The sequence below is a fragment of the Neolamprologus multifasciatus genome, chromosome 10, assembly GCF_963576455.1.
Source record: "Neolamprologus multifasciatus chromosome 10, fNeoMul1.2, whole genome shotgun sequence".
Taxonomy (NCBI): domain Eukaryota; kingdom Metazoa; phylum Chordata; class Actinopteri; order Cichliformes; family Cichlidae; genus Neolamprologus; species Neolamprologus multifasciatus.
The window spans coordinates 31,685,562-31,708,985 of NC_140448.1; the positions used below are offsets into that span (position 1 = coordinate 31,685,562).

Here is a 23,424-nt window from a genome sequence, read left to right on the forward strand (position 1 = left end):
GCTCGAACCAGCAACCTTCCGGTGACAAGACGAACTGCCAACTCTCATTATGCAATGTACTGTTTAAAAGAAAAATCTTTTTTTTGCCTTGACAACATACATTCATCTTCATTTCAAATAAGTAGTTATTTTTCACACAGAGAGCAATACCATTCTCCAGCCTCTGCTGTCCAAAACTACTCTGTATTCATCTGGAGGCACTTTGTGTGAAACCATTTTAAATAGCTCTCATGCAGGAACAAAGCAATTGTATAAAATGAAGTGAGGGAATGGAGCTATAAATAGATTAATATAGAGATATGAAAATAAACTTATATATAGACATAGGAACACAAGTTTTAACATTAATGTTTCTGGGATATAATAAACAATATAAGCATACAGGTGTCTAAGCAAACATTGTGGCATACAAAGTGAGAGAGTGCAGTGAGTCATGTTTATTCCTGTTCAATATGTGTCTGACACAAGTGGATGAATTAAAAAGTCTGACAGCAGCAGCAACAACAGGCAATGCCTTCCTGATGACTTTCTATCTGGTTACATCTTTGTCTTTGATGCCTGTATCCCAGCTTGAAGAGTCCTGGACCTTTTTTCTAGTCAGTGGGTGTGTAGGCAAACAACTCTGGCTTGTCACCCAGTTGGATTTCCTGGTAATTGTCAGGTGGCACTATCTACAAATCAGGACACATTAACTATGATATTAAAAAATTGACATGATGACATAGTCCTTGGTCAGTTTACCAAGCATTTCTCAGTTTTGTTCTTTATAGTTCTGTTCATCATATCATTGTTTGTGAGTCCTGGATTATTTGATGATATGTTTACATTATGTATTCTTTTGTTTTCAGTTCCATATTGCTTTTAAGTGTAGTTCTTTTTAAGCATTCCACAAGTGGATGGAACACTTGTGAAAACACTCTAGTGTTAAAGCCAGTCTTGTCTTCATGTCTGTTTCTGGTTTTGTCTGTGTCAAGCTCGTGTGTCTTAGTCTGTGTTTTAGTTTGGTGGCCTCTTGTCTCTTTCTTGTGTTGAGTCTTACTCCCATTGTCTTCTTATTCCCAATGTATCCCTGCTGTGTTACACAGCTGTCTCCAATTCCCCTAATCACCATCCTATTTATACATTTTGCCAATCTCCCGGTCTGAAGTACATTATTCTATTCGATTCTATTATATTATATTTATACAGCACCAAACCACAACAACAGTCACCTAAAGACACTTTATGTTGCTGGTTAAAAACACAACAATAATACAAAGAAAGCCCCAACAATTTAAGTACCCCATATGAGCTAACATTTAGTGTGAGTGGGAAGGAAAAACTCCATTTGAAGAGGTAGAGACATCTGGCAGAAACAGGCTCAAGGAGAGACAGCCATCTACTGTGACTGGCTGAGGTTGATGAAAAGGAGACAGAACAACATATACACTGTGCAAGAGATACATACTAACTAATGATTAAATGCAGAGAGGTGTATAAACACAGAAAGAGCAAAGAAGGAAAAAATTCATACATGATGGGAAGCCCACAAGAGCCTAGGCTTATTGCAGCACAAATAAGGGAAGATTCAGGGTCACCTGATCCACTCTAACTGTATTATTTGTCAAAACTGAGGGTTTTAATGCTAATCTCAAAAGCAGAGACGGGTGTTTGTCTTCTGAATTAATATAGAATAGAATAGAATTCAACTTTATTGTCATTGCACATGTCACAGGTACAAGGCAACGAAATGCAGTTTGCATCCATCAAGAAGTGCTTTAGCCATGATATAGATATATTACAATATATATTAGCAATAATATAGGTATGTAAGTATATTACAGAAATGGGTCTATTATGGTATGTTATAATGTACACGGTATGAAGGTATGTTATGAATATGCTATAACTATAAGTATGTACAGGCTATGAACAGGATATAAACATGAAAAACTATACAGAATGTGAAATTAAAAAAACTATACAGAAATATGAGATATACAGCTATACACAAATGTGAAATATGCAGGTTATAAACAGTTGTACAATTAAAAATTATCGTATTGTACAGAATGATGTGAGCTGCATCCACAGAAGAGAGGCCTGAGAGATGATTCCTGTTCAACCTTAAAATTCTATAGGAACCACAAGTACACTTAATATTCCAAAATTAAAATCTGGATTTCAAAGCGAGTCAGTGAAGACAATCAAATATGCTGTCATGACAAAACTCTGTTCAGACAGTGAATGGACTGATTCTTATATAGCGCCTTTTTACTCACCCATATTACTCAAAGTGCTCTATACAACATGTCACATTCACCCAATCAGGCCAGATGTAGCATGCCATCACATAAACAGTGCCATCTTACCATGCCAGAAGTCAGCCAGCAGTGCCGGCTTCACACCAGATCCAGGCAACACCCGTCTGCTATGTGGGATGACTTGTTCTTTTGGCGTTTTAGTTGTGGATTATGTTTGGGCTGTGTCTCTTGCCCTTCCAGTATAGTATTGTTTTCTTGTGCTTCTAAGTGTCCCTTTGTTTCTTTTTAGGTTATGTAGTATGGGTTAGGGATATTTTGTATGTTGTTTTTGTTTAATAAATCCGCCTTTTGGCGGATGTGCCTGAGTTCTGTTATTTAGTGTCACTTTGAAAGGCACACAGCCAGCATTGACATATAATTGTTCTTTCAATTTTTGATAAAGATTACAGTGAATTGAGATGTAACTTGGCCCAGAGATACCGTAGGTCGCCCAGAGTAAGACGGTGTTGAAAGTTGGACCTCAACTACTAAGGATGATTTTTAATGAATTTTTGAATATGATGCAATATTTAAGTAAGTGTATTGAATTCAATATACATGTCCTTTAATTTCTGAGGAATCTTACAGTAAATCTGGATGAAACTTGGCACACAGGTACAGTAGGCTTCCCAGAGAAGGAATCTGTTGAAAGTTGGACCTCAACTACTAAGGATGATTTTTAATGAATTTTTGAAATGTACATAATTGTAGTGTATTGACTGTATTGCATTGAATATAAGTTTCCTTTAATTTCTGAGGAATTCTACAGTAAATCTGGATGAAACTTGGCACACAGGTACAGTAGGTGTCCCAGAGGAGGGATGTGTTGAAAGTTGGACCTCAACTACTAAGGATGATTTTTAATGAATTTTTGAAATTTGACATAATTGTAGTGTATTGACTGTATTGCATTGAATATAAGTTTCCTTTAATTTCTGAGGAATTCTACAGTAAATCTGGATGAAACTTGGCACACAGGTACAGCAGGTGTCCCAGAGGAGGGATGTGTTGAAAGTTGGACCTCAACTACTAAGGATGATTTTTAATGAATCTTTGAAATTTGACATAATTGTAGTGTATTGACTGTATTGCATTGAATATAAATGTCCTTTAATTTCTGAGGAATTCTACAGTAAATCTGGATGAAACTTGGCACACAGGTACAGTAGGCTTCCCAGAGAAGGAATCTGTTGAAAGTTGGACCTCAACTACTAAGGATGATTTTTAATGAATTTTGAAATTTGAGATAATTGTAGTGTATTGACTGTATTGCATTGAATATAAATGTCCTTTAATTTCTGAGGAATTCTACAGTAAATCTGGATGAAACTTGGCACACAGGTACAGTAGGTGTCCCAGAGAAGGAATGTGTTGAAAGTTGGACCTCAACTACTAAGGATGATTTTTAATGAATTTTTGAAATTTGACATAATTGTAGTGTATTGACTGTATTGCATTGAATATAAGTTTCCTTTAATTTCTGAGGAATTCTACAGTAAATCTGGATGAAACTTGGCACACAGGTACAGTAGGTGTCCCAGAGAAGGAATCTGTTGAAAGTTGGACCTCAACTACTAAGGATGATTTTTAATGAATTTTTGAAATGTACATAATTGTAGTGTATTGACTGTATTGCATTGAATATAAATGTCCTTTAATTTCTGAGGACTTTTACAGTAAATCTGGATGAAACTTGGCACACAGGTACAGTAGGTGTCCCAGAGAAGGAATCTGTTGAAAGTTGGACCTCAACTACTAAGGATGATTTTTAATGAATTTTTGAAATTTGACATAATTGTAGTGTATTGACTGTATCGCATTGAATATAAGTTTCCTTTAATTTCTGAGGAATTTTACAGTAAATCTGGATGAAACTTGGCACACAGGTACAGTAGGTGTCCCAGAGGAGGGATGTGTTGAAAGTTGGACCTCAACTACTAAGGATGATTTTTAATGAATTTTTGTAATAGACATAATTGTAGTGTATTGACTGTATTGCATTGAATATAAATGTCCTTTAATTTCTGAGGAATTTTACAGTAAATCTGGATGAAACTTGGCACACAGGTACAGTAGGCTTCCCAGAGAAGGAATGTGTTGAAAGTTGGACCTCAACTACTAAGGATGATTTTTAATGAATTTTTGAAATTTGACATAATTGTAGTGTATTGACTGTATTGCATTGAATATAAGTTTCCTTTAATTTCTGAGGAATTCTACAGTAAATCTGGATGAAACTTGGCACACAGGTACAGTAGGCTTCCCAGAGAAGGAATGTGTTGAAAGTTGGACCTCAACTACTAAGGATGATTTTTAATGAATTTTTGTAATAGACATAATTGTATTGACTGTATTGGGCTGTTCCATCGTAATGTGTGCGCGCGCGTGCGCGTGTGCGCGGGTCTAGGCTCTCAATCGGGATATAAAGCGAAAAGGCGCTACCGTAAAGACTGGTGTAAAAGCGCAAGGAAATTTATGCGGCGGATAAGAGGCGGCTGGCTTGACCGCGGCTCACAAATGACGGCTCACTTTACCGCGGTCATTTGTGAGCCGCGGTCAAGCCAGCCGCCTCTTATCCGCCGCATAAATGTCCTTGCGCTTTTACACCAGTCTTTACGGTAGCCTCAACTACTAAGGATGATTTTTAATGAATTTTTGAAATTGACATAATTCTATTGTATTGGCTGTATTGTGTTGAATATAAGTTTCCTTTAATTTCTGAGGAATTTTACAGTAAATCTGGCTGAAACTTGGCACACAGGTACAGCAGGTGTCCCAGAGAAAGAATGTGTTGAAAGTTGGACCTCAACTACTAAGGATGATGTTTAATGAACTTTTGAAATTGACATAATTCTATTGACTGTATTGGGCTGCTCCATCGTAATGTGTGCGAGCGCGTGCGCGTGTCTAGGCTTTCAATCGGGATATAAAGCGAAAAGGCGCTACCGTAAAGACTGGTGTAAAAGCGCAAGGAAATTTATGCGGCGGAGAAGAAGCGGCTGGCTTGACCGCGGCTCACAAATGACGGCTCACTTTACCGCGGTAAAATTTCCATGGAGTCCACCGAACCACACACTCACTGCCAGTTTATTAGATACACCTTCTCAAACATCTAATCGTGTGGCAGCAGCTCAGTGTAAAACGACTGAAGCTGAGCATCGGGATGGGAGGGTCTGACCCAGAGTGTGGAGTGGCGGTTGGTGTTTCAGGAGCTGCTCATCTGCTGGGAGTTTCCCAGACAACCGTCCTCACACGACCACACTGTGCCATCTTCTGATTGGCTGCTTCCAGCAGAGTAACACGCCATGTCACACAGGCCACATCATCTCAAACTGGTTTACTGAACACAAGTGTTTGTATATGATGTCATCCAAGTCTAAGCACATTTAAAAAAAATAGCTGCTATCTGATTCAGAATCAGCTGATTTGTCTGTAATTTGTAAAATAACTTTGTTATCGTTAATGAAACTTACTAACACATGTAGACTCACAGAGATGATGGTGAAAGGAGGACCTAGTTCCTGTGCCGCAGACACACGGGTCCAGTTTTACTGAAACTGTGATGTAATTCAGAGTTAGTGAGACAAACACTGATGCTGAACAAAAACAAGGCCGTGACTTCAGGACACTCAGAGTGTCTTTACACGCAGCCGCACGAGCATCAGGTTCACCTTCAGCGGTGACCTGAGCAGCGTCAGTGAGGTGCAGTGATGCAGTTTAACCTCTGTGGGCTGATTCAGATGCTGCTTCCTCTCAGGTATCAGCTGATCTACAGACCTGAGGACAACCTGATGGACGCCTGGGGCCCGATTAAGTACCCACAGTATTATGTTTGGGATCACGTCGCCCTCGCCCTGCACATGAAGAGCGGAGAGGTACGTTCGCTCAGATCTTCACGTCGAGCATTGCTACAAATCCAGCTGCACAGACGTGTTCATTATCCTCTGTGTCTTTCTCAGGTGCTGAAGTTCGACTCTGATCGACTGAGACAGAACCTCAAGTTCTGTGAGCGAGACGACGTGACCATCGCACCGAAATTCTACTTTGATGATTCTGAGGAAGCTCAGAGCGTGATCGAAAGTCTGTGGCCCGAGTCGTCACTGGAGAAGGATTTTGCAGGTAATAAATCAATAAAACTCTCAGTTGCAAACCTTAAAGTTATGACAGAAACTCAACTCCACATAGTTTTTATTACGTCAGGCAGCCTGTTTATTTCTGCTGGAACATTTTACCATTGGAGTCTATGGGGACTGAAACAGCCTCTAGTGGTCGCTAGAGGAACTGCAGTTTTCGCTCCTGGAGCGTTGGCTTCATCTTTCCTCCATCTCAGTTCCTCCTCTGCCTCTCTCCTTCTCACAGGTCTCTCTCTTTAGGGGAAGACAACCCCACAGCAGTGTTAAAGAGGCCTCAAGACTCGGTGAGGCAACGATCGGGTTTAACTTCTGCAAACTTTTCCTTTTTTAAAGAAACCAAACGTACACACTGCTGTGCAAAAAGCTTGAGGCACCTCGATAAGAAGCAAACTAGTGAGAGAGCTGCTTAAAGTGTTATTGATGCTGTTAATGATAAGCCGCGCTGCTGAAGCATCAGCGCCTCTGTGTGAGCGCACTCTGTCCTGTCTGCAGGAGACCAGTTGGCAAATTTAAGATTAGAGGACGATTTCATAAAGTAAAACTATATACAGTATTATTATTATTACGACTGTTACTGTAGTTATTTTTATGGGTGCTGTGGGAAAGTTAGGGTGACCACCTTTATTCTCAGGAATCCTTCTCCAGGCTTTTCATTCAGAGCTCTTCTTTGGATGTTTCTGCCTTTTGTCATGTGATTGTTGGGGTTTCTCAGTATCACTGTGGGGTCTTTACCTTGCAGTGTGAAACACCTCGAGGTCACTGTTGTTGTGATTTGGTAATAAAGAAATACAATGATGATCTCACACTGCTTTGAAAATGCTGATGTTTCCTCTGAGGAGGCCGATCCACGGCTGACGGTGTGTTTGGGCCAATCAGATGCTTTCCAGACTGCTGGTAACAAAGTGTCTGAAGATACAATTTAAAACAGCTTCTTTGATTGGTCGTCTGTTACGTGTAAACACGACACTGGTTCACGTGGGTGGGGTTTCTCCACTTCTATGCTCCATCACGGTGGAGGTTATACATGTAACAGTGGAGACAGAAAAACTGCTTCACATGCTTCGCTTTTGCATTTTATTAGTTGATTTCAGATATACGATTTCCTGTAATACCGGAGATACATAATTATGTCCCTGTGGGTATGAAAATGTATGATTATGTGTTTTTATGCAGCTTCTCATGTTCATGTGCCTGAATTTCATACACATTTCTACCTTTTTTATACAATAAGACAATAAAGTTCTTTTGAATCTGAATTTGTGTATTTATTAACAGAACAATCGTAGAATTAATTATAAACACAAAGATGCGTTTATTTATATTTCTAGAATAATATTGAAAAGCTCTGAGACATTAATCTAATTTGATTGACCCCACCTTGAAGTTGGACCTGTGGGCGGGGCTTGTCAGAGCCTCTTGTGGGTTTACCGCACATAGCTAAGAGCACCACCCTTCTCTGGCTCCTGGAAGGTGCTGATAGTGGGGACCGGGCTGTGACTGGGAGGGACGACCTACCTGATCTCTGAGCGCTGGAGGTCGACGGCAGGAGAAGCAGAGTGCAGCTCGAGCAGCAGCTGAAGCAAAAATCGACCATCAGTCATTAGGTTGGTTTAAAGTAGGGATGCACCGATACTGGTATCGGGGACAATACTGTAAAATATGTGTGTACTCATACTCGTAAAAGTTAACCGATACCATGAACCGATACCAACTTATTTCATTAATCAGAGGGTGGCTTGTCATTTCTGTTGTAGTTTTTTAGATTGGCCACTAGGGGGACATCCCGCGCTAAACAGGCACAGGGTTAGACGAGTGAGACTGGCAGCTCCAGATAAAAAAGAGAAACTGGAGGCTGCTGTAGCTAGGCTAAACAAAATGTCAGCAGTGTGGAACAGCCAACTTTAACTCAGGTTTTGGAAAAGCGATGAAAAATGTCAAGAGAAAATCCACAGGCAGTTAAAATAACAGAGGCTCGACTCATTTTATCGCTCTGGATGACCAGCCAATGTCGGTCGTGGAAAACATAGGATTGAACCGTCTTCTCAGCATACTCGAGCTGTGATATGAAATATAATAAATTGAATTGAATTGAATTTTATTATTTGCTTCGAGCCCTGTGTACAGGAGCTGCATGCTAAAAGATCTTTTGTTAAAAGGGTTGGCGTAATAAGCAAATGCTTCAGCCAATACCTTTTGATTAGCCTTGTCTCATGCTTTCTTGCTTTGTGGTAAATCTTTGCTCTGTCTTCACTGAGATATTTGAATGCTAATCAATAAACATATCAAACAATCAATAAATAAACAGAAGTGTTTATTTATTATTCTGAAAGCTCGAGACAGTGCCAATAGTTCAGTGATATTTTGTTAAATTACAATGTGGAGACTCTGCAATAATTTAACAGAAGTGCTTATTTTTCACTTGAAATTTTTTTGTGGTCATTTTTATTAAGATTTTATTTTTTATCAGCAGAGAATAAAATAAAATCTGTCTTCCAATTCATTGTATTTGTGTGTGTGTGTGTGTGTGTGGTAGAAGTATCGTTTTTTGTACTCTGTATCGGCAAGTACTCAGATCCAAGTATCTGTATCGTATCGGTTTGAAAAAATTGGTATCGTTGCATCCCTAGTTTAAAGAGAACCGTGGATGCCAGCAGCAGGTGGGGCTCCATCAGTGAGGTCAGGTCTCTACAGTCACATTGTCATTGTTGTAGTTTGTCTGCCCTCAGCACACATACTGTGTGTCTGTGTTGGGCCAGTAATATGTGTAATACTATCAAACCTGAGTTTGTGAATGAGTCAGAATTTGTGGGTTTATTGCTGATTTGAGTCAGAACTGCAGTTTAAACCTGGTGAGAAGAACAAAGAAAAAGAGCCTGAAAAACTCTCATCAGGGGATCTGCAGCTGCAGGTGAGGCGAGCTCGAGAAACTGTCAAGAAATGCAGCTGGTGGGAGAGGCAGCGTTTAACAAATAACAACCTTGAGACGGTGACGGAAAGGTGGGTAGTCGAATGACGCTCCACCCAAGAGATCAACGCAAACATCCACCAGCCTCCAAAGCAGCACGATGAGTGATAAACGAACTCCGTGAGACTCTGGACCTGTTTGTTCTTACTGTCACTGCCTCGTTAACACCAGAGAAGAAGAAGGAGGACGTCTTCTGTGCTCAGAGGGGTTTTTTAAAGGTGCCAACACAATAACTGATGTTGTGTTGTGTGTATCAAAGAGCCATGTAGGGGTCAGAGGTGGGAAGTAATGAAGTACAAATACTTTATTACTAAGTAGAATTTTCAGGTATCTTTACTTAAGTATTTATTTTTTACTTTCTACTCCTTACATGATCAAAACTCGTCTCTTTGGGCTCAGCTGTATCATTTCTATGTTAAAGTGGGGTTTGGTTTGATTTCTGTTATGTAAGCTTATAAGTAACTTGTTGGCCTGTGATATGTGAGCCACATCTCAGATGTATCCCTCATGAATGATATAAAATCATCTTGAGACACAAACATTCACATCACAAGAAACTGGAATCAAACAGACTTTTGTTCTTTATCTTTAGCTACAATGACGCAGTTTATCGGCACTGGGAGCAGAGCCGTGTCTGTCTGTGGGATCAGCTTCGAGCAGAAGAAGCATAAAGAAACGTTTCTATCAGCTCAACAAACGTGTGTCAAATCACAGAACAGTGTTCGTCCAGGGCACCAAACAGTCCGCTGCCTAGAATCGCCCTTCAACTTTTTTTACTTTCTTACTTACATTTCTGTACTTTTTCACTTTTACTTGAGTAAAAAAGTTGCTTCAGTACTTTTACTGGAGTATTTTTTTACCACAGGTATCGTTAGGTGTCATTAGAAAGTCTCGTCGGTTATGTGCAGGATGATCTGCGGACGGAAAGAGGACACAGCTGATTTCCGGAGGAGGCGGAGGCAGTAAAAAGGTGGAGCTGGTTACAGAAGTTGAGGAGACGCGGACAGTACTTTTGGTTTGAAAAGGAGCAGAGCGCAGGTGAGCTGACAGTGATAATACTGAAGGAAAGCTTTAGTGGGATCGTCGGCGTGTAGCCTTTACGCTGTTAACTGGTAACAATGTAACAGCGCGTTTGTAACAAGGACTTTCTGATGTGTAATTAAACAACATTCATTACTTTGAGCTACCAGATCACATGCAGTGAAAGGCCTGTCGGGATGAACTTGTAATAAAATGTTTGGACTTGAGTGAGCAGAGAGCTCCGCGTCATCTCAGCAAAACGTTATTATTTATTTGTCGCTACTTCCTCTTTCTGTGCGTACGGCTCGATCACGTATTCGGTACATTCATCAGCCAGTTTCGACATCGTGGTACTGAAGACACCTCTGCAGCGTCCTGCTGCAAACGTTCAGTCTCCGGACTAGTGATGTGTGGATCGATCCTGAAATATTGATTCCTCCGATACCAATCATTTATGTTCTAGAATCGATTCTCACATTAAAATATCGATATTTTAGTAATTTAGAGTAAGTTTGTAGTTTATCATTAACAGGAACACAGTGGAAAGAAACTATAACATTCGGATTGTCTACATTCAAAGGAACTACTTCCTCTTCCGCCTTTCATAGTCATGTGCGAAATACGGCTGTATAAATGTCTCGCAGCCCCTTGGCGCGCGCACTCACAACAATGGCTGAGCTAATTGGAATCATGTGCGGACGTATTTTACCTCCACAAACAGCTGAGATGTGGTTTGCGATACATGTGGCAAAAAAGTGAGGTGTTGTGGCCATACTTGCCAGCCTTGAGACCTCAGAATTAGGGAGACATTCAAAAGGGCTGTTGGGGTGGGGGGGGTGGGGGGGGGGGGGTGATAAATACATTTTACAGTGTTTATTTATCGGATAAAATACGTTAAATGTCACCGTTAGTATTTGCCGGCCCGCAAACAGCGGGGGTGTCCAAATTCAGAGGCTGCTTCCACCTGAGGACCCGGCCTTCGCGGTCTAAAGGAAGCCGGGTAGTACGTCACGAGCTCCCTCGGTGGAGTGAAACTGCCGTCTGCTCCTTGCTATCTAAAATATAACCGGGCACTGGCGTAAACTCTCGACCGTCTCACTCTTCTGTTTAATCAGTTTTCTGTTTGACGTTTATTCAGCTGTGTGAAAACCCCGGAGGAACCCACCCGATGGATTAATAAAGTTACATTTAATTTAATCTAATCTAATAACTTCAATCTCAGCCAAACTGATTTACTCACGAACAAATAAAACACTGAAAAAGCCAAACAATAACATTTTTAAGTTATCAAAGTGACTTATATATCATGTTTAACCCGAGTAGTGAAAGAGGGGTTTGAAGACGATCGGCTCAGATATTTGAAGTTTACACAGCTACATTCTCACCTGAAAATATGTTAAAAGTTTTTTTGCGACCCAGAAAGAGAAATAAGAGTAATATTAAAACTAAGTAGCTGCCGCCATTGTTGGAAACTGGAATTGGCTGGGCCCTATGAATTCTGCGATATGGTTTTTCAATTTTGTTGTCCGGGTGGAAAATCGGGAGAAATTCGGGAGAATGGTGGCTCCAGGATTCTCCCGGAAAAATCAGGAGGGTTGGCATGTATGGTTGTGGCAACATCACTAACCTTGTCAAACACCTCAGAGTAAATCATATCACAGAATAGTGCTGCAGGCAGGCAAGGTGTTCAAATAGCCACAACTTCAGTTTTTTTTTAATTTCTATATGATGAACTCTGCATTATTAAGTGATAAGAACAAGTAATCTGATTACCTGTAATCATTATGACGCTGTAATTTGAGATACAATAAATAAAATACATTTTTGGTACAAAGTATTGCTATCGGATCAGTATCGTCGATACCACCCTGAATATTACTTGGTATCGGATCGGAAAGGAAATCAGTGGTATCGCACATCACTACTCGGACAACAAACTGGACGAGCTGTGTGTTAAACAGGACATCAGGTTGAGACATGGCTGCAGCCCGGCGTCCCCGACTGTACCGGGGGACAGAACGAAGACCTCAGGCACGAAAAGGGGAGGAGGTGTGTGCTCCACGGTTAAGTCTTTGTGGGCTGTGGATGTGTGTATGTTAAAAACGCACTGCTCTCAGACCCTCCAGCTGCTGACCTTCAGTTAAACTCTCCTTCAGCTGTTTACATCCTGTATGACGTCATTAGATGACTTGATTACAAAAATCCTGAAGCTGCCTTTATTGTGTTGGGAGACTTTAACAGAGCCAACGTGAAGAAACTTCCCTACAAGAGGGGATCAAACACTGGATCACTGCTACAAACCCCTCCCCCTTCCAGCTTTGGCAAGGCAGACGTCCCATACTGCTGCTGCCTGCATACAGACAAAGGCTTAAACAGTTTCCAGGGTCATTTACAAACGGGACAGTGAGGCTGAGGGGGTCTTACAGGCCTGCTTTGAGACAACTGACTGGCAGATATTTGAGAATGCAGCTGACCGCATCATCAGTAAATTCACAGACTCTGTTATAGGCGATCGAAATAGAAGATGGTCTTTCAAAAAGGTCGATCCAAAACATGCCTCAAAGCTCATCGACCTCGGGCTGGGAACGTCTATCCGCAGATAGACTCTGAACTGTGGGTGGTAAGAGTTCGTAAGCACACCTCCTCATTCCTTAAAGAAGGTCAGTGGTTCGATCCCAGGCTGCATGCCAAATATCCTCAGGCACTAAGACAATGTTGCTCTCCAATGCATCCACTGGAGTGTGAATGTGTGTGAATGGTAGACTACTTAAGCCAATCGACACCTCAACTACAACATCTGAACACACACACACACACCACACTTCATTTCTTATCATACTGTCTGTGTTTCCAGCTTTATCAAAGAGGAAAATCTTCAGCCTAATCATCAACATCTGTCTCCTGGATCCAGCAGCTCCTGTGAGGGAGTTCCTATAATTAGCAATCACCCCTATCACCCATATTGTGTGTGTGTTCAAAGATGAACTTTTATTTCCAGATAAGCAGCCGATGACACTGCCTGACATATACTGAGCTGTCAGATCTCGGAGCTGCTCATCAGCAGAGTGACACTGACGGTCTGGACGGACTTTTTGATCGACATCATCCAAATCGGATCATGCAGAGACAAGGAAACATCAAAGAACATTATAAAGCGAGGCATTTAAAGCTGAATGATTTGAAACTGGAAGCTCAAGATACTCATTTGTACAAGAAGTACCTCTGCAAAGATGACATCCCTCCGTACCCCGGACCTGGAGAGGTTTCACTTGAGTTTCAGGCGTCTTGGCTGAAGCACGACACGTGCAGTTTAGAAGAGATCAAGAATGACGGAGGCTTCAAGGATCCAAAAAGCGGCTCAGAGGATCCAGAGAGACTGTCCCTGGTGTGGTGGAGTCTGGCTGTGGCACCAGAGGAGATCCAATCAGCTGAGAGGAGGCTCCTGGAGGACGCCTTCCCAAACTGGACCGAGGAGCAGGCCCGGAGGCAGCAGAGCTTCCTGTGGAAGTTCGCCTCCTCTCCAGCCTTCAGTGAGACGTCCAGATACGGATCGTACCGCTTCACCTTCACAGTGCAGGAGGTGCTGGAGGCGTACAGCAAGCAGGTACTGACTCCTTTAATTTAAATGAACATTAATTAGCTCAATGAAGTTTTATTTTTTTAAACTTTTTTAAACTTGATTTTGTCAGTGTAGCACCTCAGACTGAAAAAGCTCCCTGACTGCTTCATGTAATCAATGATTTTCTGTTTTCAGCCGGTCAGCTTCACCTCATTTTGTGTACTTTGTGTTTGAGACGTCTGTACAACGTCCGGCTCACTGATGAAGCCCTCTGTTATTGTTGTGAGTCTCTTATCAAAACATGTTGTTTTTACAGTTTTGCTCCGGCCACCTGCCCATCATGCGTGTTCTCAGGACTTCCCTGTACAGACAGGAAGTGATGTATGCTGTGCTGGTCCACAGCTCAGCCAATGATTGGCTCTTCGCTGAGTATCCCATGCTGAATGACCCCCCAAACACCGTCTGTACTTACAGGGACGGACGCTTCACCTGGAGGCCCGAAGCCATGTGTGAGACACACAAGTAAGAAACAGATGTTACCACACACACACACACACACACACACACAGAATCAGCTGATTCTCTCCTGCTTCCTCTCAGATTTGTTCTTTTACAAAGACGTGACAAAAACCTGATGGAAGCTTGGGGGCCGATCCAGGATCCACAGTTTTATGTTTGGGACCACGTCGCCATCGCCCTGCATGTGCCGGGAGGACAGGTACCTTCACCGCTCCTCCTCCTCACACACCTGCAGAAACATCAGGAACATTATTGTGTTTAATCATCTTGAAGCTGGAGGAAGCTTTTTGATTCTTGTCTTCTTGTTTTGGTCTTTGTGTGTTTCTGCCAGAGTTGGTGTGTTTGGAGGTTTGATGAATAAACGACATGTTTCAGTTGTGTTTGAGTTTCATTTTGTTGGTTTTTTGTGTAAAAATGTTGCTCGTCTTCTTCTCTCTGTTCATTTTCTTGTCCAGGTGCTGAAGTTTGATTCTGATGATCTGAGAAAGAACCTCACGTTCTGCGAGCGTGACGCTGTGACAGTCACACCTGAATCTGACTTTCAACATTACAGGGATGCTCAAAACCTGGTCGCTCGCTTGTGGCCACTGAAGAAGGAGGTTTCACTCCAGCAGAGGATCAGAGGTGATAAATCAATAATCAATAACAGGCTGACTTCCTGCTTTATCTCCTGCCGATGAGCTGTAAACGTCTCACACTAACCTTCTTCATCAACAGGCTCTACAGAGTGAGGCTGTCTGTGGAGTTTCTCCACCTTTATTCTCCTTTTCCTGAGCGACTGCAGCATCACCGGCTGCACAGTGAACCATGGTGGAGGTTACACAGAAGCAGCAGCCGAGAGGAACGAACACAGAAAAACTGCTTGATGTGACTTTTTTATTCGATTAGTTTATTAAAGGTTTATTACATGAATTTCCAAAGTGCACAGCAAAAAACCAAAGACAGATAAAACATAAACATGTGATTATGTGTTTCACTGCACTGTCTGTGTGTGATGTGTTCATGTGACTGAATCAAAGACTAATTACTTTGTACACACAAAAAGTGGACAATAAAGTTGTTTTGGATATTTTGGGTGTTTTCCGTGGTGTTCAGGTGCCTTCACTGCTCCTCCTCCTCACTCTTCACACACCTGAAGCTTTTCACATCAGATCATTTGTTGCTGTCTTTGTTAAATCAGTCCAACGTGTCACTAAAAGCGCTCCGAACGACCATCTACTCCTGATTCTGAAGAGAGGTGAAGCACATCAGCAGAGTGTCTGACAGATGACATTCAACTAAAATGCAAATAAATCTGTATCCTGAAAACGAACCCAGAGGACACTGTTCCCAATCTTTCGTTTAAACCATCATTTCTTTCAAAAATAAATACAGTGGCTTGCAAAAGTATTCGGCCCCCTTGAACTTTTCCACATTTTGTCACATTACAGCTAGAGATGGCACGATACCACTTTTTTATGTCCGATACCGATATCATAAATTTGGATATCGGCCGATACCGATATGAATCCGATACAGTATGTGTTTTAATCAATAAAACTGTTTTTTTAATATCTTGCTGAATTTTGTATAAGTTCAAACTCAAGTTAAAAAAAACACTAAAGCTATTCTGTTATAACTGTGTGCAAAAAATACACTGCACCCAAAATATTTCATAGTTCGGCAACACTGATCAATCTAATAAACTTAAACCTGCTCCATCCTCCCTATTCTGCTATTTTAAAGAGTAAGCAACCTAACTAATAGGGTTGAAAACTCCCAGCAAAAACATAATTTAAAAAAAAAAGGGAACCACCCCCCACCCTCCACCTCATGATGCTTAATCGAATTCACAGATGGTACCGTCCCAAAGGAAAAAGTACTATAGCTTACTAGGGTATATTAGACTTAATAGTTACTATATACAGTAATTGACTTCTATACATTTTACATCAGATTAAAATTTTAGGTGTAAGATTCAGATAATTATTTATTAAAAGCTCGACATTTTAAATGAGAATAAGAAAGAAAAGTATGTCTTTGTGCCCCCTTTTCCCTGTTCATGCCCTATCGGCCCCCCTGGCTAAACTTTGCTAGACCCGCCCCTGCACAATTACCAGCCGTCAGCTGCGTAGAAAAAGATCCTGGTAAATGGCCTGTATTTATATAGCGCTTTACTAGTCCCTAAGGACCCCAAAGCGCTTTACATATCCAGTCATTCACACATTGGTGATGGCAGCTACATTGTAGCCACAGCCACCCTGGGGCGCACTGACAGAGGCGAGGCTGCCGGACACTGGCGCCACCGGGCCCTCTGACCACCACCAGTAGGCAACGGGTGAAGTGTCTTGCCCAAGGACACAACGACCGAGACTGTCCAAGCCGGGGCTCGAACCGGCAACCTTCCAATTACAAGGCGAACTCCCAACTCTTGAGCCACGATCGCCCCGGTGTAGAAAGTAATATTAAATAAATTCTAACAACAGCTGATCAAGCTTAAACGTGCTGCTGCTGTTTATCCGCTGGTCTCCTCTTTATGAGTGGGCGATAAACAAACAAGAAAGTCGGGACTCGCGACAGAAAAGCCGATCAGCTGATCATTGATCAGTTTCATGTTTGAAGTAATAACAGGAGAGGGAGGGGGAGTGAATGAGAGAGGTAGATGCAACTGCGCAGCAAAGACAGAATAACTTCAGCTTTGTGTATATTTTTTAATTCTAGCTGGAGTCCGGGACAAATCGCTTCCCTTTCACCTCAATATGGAGCTTTAGTTGTTAAGCTTAACGTGGAAATACTCTGCAAACATTCAGGGATGAACTTACACACTTGCTTTACTTCTCTGGGATAGTTTTCGCCGAGATGAAACGCCTTACGGTGTGTTCACACCGAACGCGATGGACGCGAATAGAGCGTCAGGTTTACATGTAAAGTCAATGGAAAAGCGCGATGACGCGCGATTGCGGGTCCCGCGAAAATTCGGAAGCAGATTTGCGTCGCGAAAACGCCAAAACTCGTGAAACGCGCGTCAGTGTAGCGCGTCTGGCGCGTTTGACTCGCGAATAAAACCACGCGCGTGAGTTTTTGTGTTGCATTTTGTGCATACGCGCGTTTCGCGTCTACCGCTCGAGTTGGAAAAATCTGAACTCCAGCGTCAAATCGCGCCGCGACAACCAATCAGGAGCCTGGTGACGTGGCTCTGACCTAGGTCAAAGGGGCAGATCCAGCCAAAGCCGTTCATTCTTCATTCAGTATGGAGGAAAAGCTAATCAGTGCCGTGGCTAATCACCCGGAGCTGTACGATGCTAGCTACTACTTTTACCGAGACAGGAATAAAAAGGACCTAGCTTGGAGACACATAAGTGAGGAGATCGGGCAACCTGGTAAGTTCATTCCTTCTTTTTAATTTTCAGACTGACCCGATGAACCCGCGCAAAAGCTAGCAAGCCCGCCTACTGTCCCGCTATTTTCCCACTGATGTACAAATACCTTTCCGCTAACAAGATAATGCGTTTATTCAGAGGACATCTGCAGGAGAAAGTGGAAGAGCCTCAGGGACACTTATAATGAGGAGAAGAAGGCAGAGAAGGAGAAGAGGAGTGGGTCTGCAGCAGGATCGGGGAGAAGATGGAAGTTCTTCGCGGTCATGGGGTTTCTGGACCCCTTCCTCACCCCGCGGGAGACAAGCGGCAATATGGTGCGGACCGTGGAGAACTTCTCCCCCGAGGACCAGGGACAGCCCGAAGAGGCAGCAGGGGAGTGTCAGTCAGAAGGTATGTTTACATTGAGTTAATGTAGGCAGTTAATTTATGCGTGTTGTCATACAGGAACATATTTTGTTTATTAATAAACAGTATACAGTAGTCCCGCTGTTCATCCGTCACTGCCTCACCTTTTCGCTGATTTTTTTTATTGCACCGTACAGCTTTCAACTATGCGCATTGCATTCTGCAGCCCAAATGACAAATCTCCTCCATGTCGTGTCTCCTGCACTTGCCAAACTTATCATGTTTGGTTTTGATAACCATCACGTCCAATAGAAAAAAACAGCACAAAAACACTCATAACTATGAGCCTCATTTGGAAATACACACCTGCACCGGGAGCAAAAAAGGCGCACAAAAGTGGCGCCGCAGACGGAGAAAAAGCGCGGCATAATACTTTTACGTTTTAAAATCGACAAAGGTTTGCACTTTGAGAATCAACTTGTGAGAACTGTGACTACTGTTCATGTGCTGCAATAAATGAGAGACCACTGTATATAATAATAAGTATATAAGTATATAATAATATAATATTCTCTATGACTATTGTCTTCAACCTGTTAACATCTAATATTGTCTTGATAGAGTCAAGTAATCATGCAGCAGAGTCCTCAGCTGTCTCTTCTCCTGGCTCTCCAGTCCCTGGTCCCTCCACTCCTGCTGCTGCACCCACAGGTATGAACATCAAGCACTGACAGCTTTTTACTTGCTTGAATTCCCTTGTGATCACCTTTACTAAATATCTACAACCAATCAGTTTATATCCTGGTTTTTTTTTTTCAATTTTGAAAATGAAAATCTAGTAGCAGCCTTCTCATTACTTTGTGTTGTTTTGTGCTGTGTTTTACAGGCCCACAGAGGAGGACAGCTCGAAGGCGGGCGAGGGACGGGTCCCAGGACGGTCCATCGGCGGTGGAGCTGGCCATCCTGGAGTCCCTAAAGAGGCCACGCCCGTCTCCAACTGAACATTTCCTCCTCGGCCTTGTTCCTGCTCTGGAGAGCATGCCGCCTCAGACACGAGAATTCGTGAAATTTCAAATTTATAAATTAGTTTTTCAAAACAGCACAGCTGTGTTAAATTTGGAAACATTGGACCCTAATGATCAGTAGTTTTCTGATGAGGCAGCAGCTCTCCAGGGCAGAAACAACGTTCTTATTTTTCTCCTCCTTCTCCCTGAGGCTCTTCCACTCCAAGCTGGGTCCTTTTTATTCCTGTCTCTCTGTAAATAGTTACATTTCATATATTTATGATAAATGTTTTTGTTAATGAATTTATATTTTTTCAAATAAACATTTATAATGACAAAATGTCTCAGTTCTACTACACAGCAAATATTGGCACCCGACTTGACACAAGTAGAATTTATTTCATATTATACTAATGACAAAACATACTAATGCAGTGGGATGCAAAAGTTTGGGCAACATTGTGAAAAGTAATTATTTTCTTGTACAAATCACTGGTTGTCACAATAAAAATAGTCAGTTAAATATATCATATAGGAGACACACAGTGATATTTGAGAAGTGAAATGCAGTTTACAGAAAGTGTGCAATAAGTGTTTAAATCAAGCAGGTGCATAAATTGGCGACACAAAAAAAGAGAAATGAAATAAATATTTAGTGTATATGAATGTGTGTGTCTCCTATATGATATATTTAACTGACATTTTTCATTGTAACAGTGATTCATACAGGAAAATAATGACTATTAATAAGGTTGCCCAAACTTTTGCACCACACTGTATATAGGAACATAGTGAAGACAAGTTACTTAAGAGAGTAAAAATAGGTTCGTTTATTTTGGAGTAGAGCTCCATTTATTAAGAAAAAATTAAAAAGACAGGAAGACTCTTTAGAGGTTTGTGGGTGGCTCTTAAAAGAGCCGTTGTGGGGAAGTCACTCGGACTTCAAACAGGCTACTCCTTTGGTTGCCAAGACACAGCTCCCTCCGCTGAGAAGTGAGCCATGAATTTCTCCCTCACCAGGACAGCCTCTCTGGAGGAGTTGTTTGCTGGCAAGGAACCTGGACAAAATTGTTTAAAATGAGTATTATGTGTACTGCAGTTACAAAATACATTATTGAAATTACAAAATTACAAATTGCAAAACATAAATCTTACATAAAACCTTTTGTAATTATAAGGATAATTACATGATATATATTAGATATAATCTAAAACAGTCTGCGGTGATTATATACAAATATTCAACTATCCCAGAATTAAACCAGGTCTAAATAAAAAGGAGTGAGTATCACTACAAAGGTTAACTCAGTGGTCCTAATGCTACAGTTTGATATCAGCAAACACCGAGCGCATACATTGATATGACACCACAGCCATGCTATCATTGCAAACACTGATAACAGCATAAATCGAATTAAATCGGGACTTGATGAGACCTTCTGAGTATCACTAGAAATATTATAAACAGTCGTCTCCGTACCACAGTTTGCTTTCAGTAAAAACCGAGCATTCACTGTTAGCATAGCACATCCACGTTAGCAGTGTATAAATGGATAGTTTAGCATATATTAGCACAGGTATCAATAAAGGACTACCGTATTAAATACTTTTACTAACCTCAGGCAGATGGACAGGCGCTCTGCAGGTGGGATTGAGCGCCTGTAGTTGGTGTCTAGGCGGGCGATTCTGGGACCGACCCGGGAAAGCAGGTCCTCAAACTGGCCGAGTGAAAGACGGTGATATCGCTGAAATCGGCCGTCATCCAGGCGCAGCTCCTGGAGCAAATGGTGAAACTCACCAAACTGCTCACGCCTCTGGAGGACCTGATGGACCCAGGTACGGCGAGGGCGTCTTTTACGCCGCTGCTCTGCTCTCCACAGTATATAGAGAAGGGAGACTCTCTCTTCAAGCGCTAACTCGACAGCTGCCATCTTGCAAAGATACCGGTCTGGCACAACTTCCTCCCACATCCCTCCCACATTTCCGGTTCACGCGCGTCAAAATATCATATTTTGAAGCGCGATGGATTTTTCTTGGACACGCGTTGAGACGCGAATGTGCACGCGTCAAATTAGGGGCGTTTGGGGCGTTTTTGTTCGCGTCCATCGCGTTCGGTGTGAACACACCGTTAGGAAGCATGTAGCGAGGCTCCAAATGCTCCAACAGTCCGCCTACAGGTCTGGCAGACGACAGCCGCTCTATCACGTGACACATACTGCTCTGACCCGCCGAGCTGGGTTAGGCCAAGTAGCGCGTTTTGTGAGGTGATTTCGTGATACTTCGGATCGGATTACATTTTTTATTTCTCTCCGATATCCGATCCAGTAATTTAGGTCAGTATCGGACCGATACGTAATATCGGATTGGTCCATCTCTAATTACAGCCACAAACATGAATCCATTTTATTGGAATTCCACGTGAAAGACCAACACAAAGTGGTGAACACGTGAGAAGTGGAACCAAAATCAGACATGATTCCAAACATCTGTTACAAATAAATAACTGCAAAGTGGGGTGTGTGTAATTATTCAGCCCCTTTGGTCTGAGTGCAGTCAGTTGCCCATAGACGTTGCCTGATGAGTGCTAATGACTAAACAGAGTGCACCTGTGTGTAATCTAATGTCAGTACAAACACAGCTGCTCTGTGACGGCCTCAGGGGTTGTCTAAGAGAATATTGGGAGCAACAACACCATGAAGTCCAAAGAACACACCAGACAGGTCAGGGATAAAGTTATTGAGACATTTAAAGCAGGCTTAGGCTACAAAAAGATTTCCCAAGCCTCGAACATCCCAGGGAGCACTGTTCAAGCCATCATTCAGAAATGGAAGGAGTATGGCACAACTGTAAACCTACCAAGACAAGGCCGTCCACTAGTGATGGGCAGATGAAGCTTCACGAAGCACTGAAGCTTTTCATCCAATTGGTTCACCCCAGTGCAAAGCTTCTTGAAGCTTCATTTGCTCTAGTAGGACACCTACTGGACGTAAAAATATTAGTTGGCATGAATTTGAAGAGTGTGGCCTTTTGCACACAGCCTGTAAATGTCAACAACAAAAGGAGTGTGTAAAACATCTATATTGTAGTGATGGCAGTATACTGTATATTTATACTGGCAGTATGGAAAATGATCATTTGGAAATGCTTAAAATGGAAATGATCATTTACTGTGAGGTGAGGTGTGGTTGGGGTGTGGACAGTGGTTGTGCTTTTGTAACGTTCAGGTATGGACAGCTACACACTGAGGCTTTGAGCCTCAGTCCTGCCCACATTTTATTCTGTAAAAACTAAATTTTCACTGCTTTTATGACCTTTTAGTGGGGAGAACATAGCTAGGATTTAATGATTTAACAAATCTTTTAAATCCTTTGTCCTCCACAATGCTAAATGGCTGGGAGTCCTCAATCACCATGCTAACCAGGTCTTCATCTATTTGAGATTGTTCTCCTGAGGAAAGACAACAAAAACAAAGCACAAATATAAATATCACACACGTCACTTATTGCATTGTATAATATTGTTATATCATTTAGTAACATTACTGCATGCTATATTATCATGGCATTTGATGGCTCACCTGGTCTTGCTCCACAATCTGTGTTCCCCCTATTCTCATGCAAAGCTCTGTAGTGCCTAAGCATGGATGAGGTGTTGTTGTTATATCCCAGCTCCCTGGCACATAGCAAACACTTCACCTTGTACAAAAGTAAAGCCACTTAACATATGTTTTATTGCACCATCAGTATTATGAAAATACATCTTCTGTAGAAATTTACATACCTTGTTGGGAAGAATAAAATCAAAATGTTCCCACACAGGGGAGGACATCCTCCTCTTCTTAGCTGGCTCCATTCTCTCCTGACTTTCTCTCCTCACTCTCATAAACCTCCAAACTGTCTCCAAACTGTCTCCAAACTGTCTCCAAACTCTCACTAACCGCAACTCTCCATCAAACACCTACATTTCTGAATGAAGTCTGAGGGGTTCATATCGCTGTCATATCTCGCGGCAAAGTTCGAACCGCTTCATGAACCAGTCACGTGGTACAGCCGGGCAGCGAGGCTTCGGACGTCATCATTTTCAGCTCCTCCCATAAATGAAGCAAGCCTCGATACGCGCTTCGCGGAAACGCCCCCTCAATTACTCGACACACGCTTCGAAGCCTCGATACAGAACGTCACATCACTAGGCTTAGGCTACAAAAAGATTTCCCAAGCCTTGAACATCCCACGGAGCTC

The 23,424-nt window shown here is 42.0% G+C and overlaps 2 protein-coding genes and 1 pseudogene across 6 annotated transcripts in view; all 3 read left to right on the forward strand.

The window, feature by feature from the left end:
* Positions 1–8,199, forward strand: part of LOC146510508 (uncharacterized) — a 17,351-nt pseudogene extending 9,152 nt beyond the window's left edge. The window contains exons 3-5 of the transcript XR_014876562.1: positions 6,040–6,157; positions 6,242–6,401; positions 6,642–8,199. The product of XR_014876562.1 is annotated as an uncharacterized LOC146510508 (transcript). The remainder of the gene's footprint in view (positions 1–6,039; positions 6,158–6,241; positions 6,402–6,641) is intronic.
* A 323-nt stretch (positions 8,200–8,522) lies between these two features.
* On the forward strand, positions 8,523–15,547 carry LOC146510509 (uncharacterized). 4 transcript variants are annotated; one of them, XM_085175673.1, is made up of 7 exons: positions 8,523–10,418; positions 13,255–13,319; positions 13,399–14,004; positions 14,276–14,481; positions 14,560–14,677; positions 14,934–15,102; positions 15,196–15,547. In XM_085175673.1, the coding sequence occupies exons 3-7, from the start codon at positions 13,519–13,521 to the stop codon at positions 15,207–15,209; spliced, it is 993 nt and encodes a 330-aa protein (XP_085031799.1). In that variant the 5' UTR covers positions 8,523–10,418; positions 13,255–13,319; positions 13,399–13,518; the 3' UTR covers positions 15,210–15,547. The 4 variants fall into 4 exon arrangements, with proteins under 4 accessions (XP_085031799.1, XP_085031798.1, XP_085031801.1 ...); XM_085175674.1 differs by lacking the exon at positions 8,523–10,418 and adding an exon at positions 11,309–13,060; XM_085175672.1 differs by having other exon boundaries at positions 13,255–14,004.
* A 1,776-nt stretch (positions 15,548–17,323) lies between these two features.
* Positions 17,324–19,461, forward strand: LOC146510510 (uncharacterized). Its single transcript, XM_085175685.1, has 4 exons — positions 17,324–17,837; positions 17,976–18,227; positions 18,804–18,893; positions 19,069–19,461. Exons 1-4 carry the CDS (start codon positions 17,708–17,710, stop codon positions 19,326–19,328), a joined length of 732 nt encoding a protein of 243 aa, XP_085031811.1. The 5' UTR covers positions 17,324–17,707; the 3' UTR covers positions 19,329–19,461.
* Positions 19,462–23,424: the final 3,963 nt, after the last annotated feature.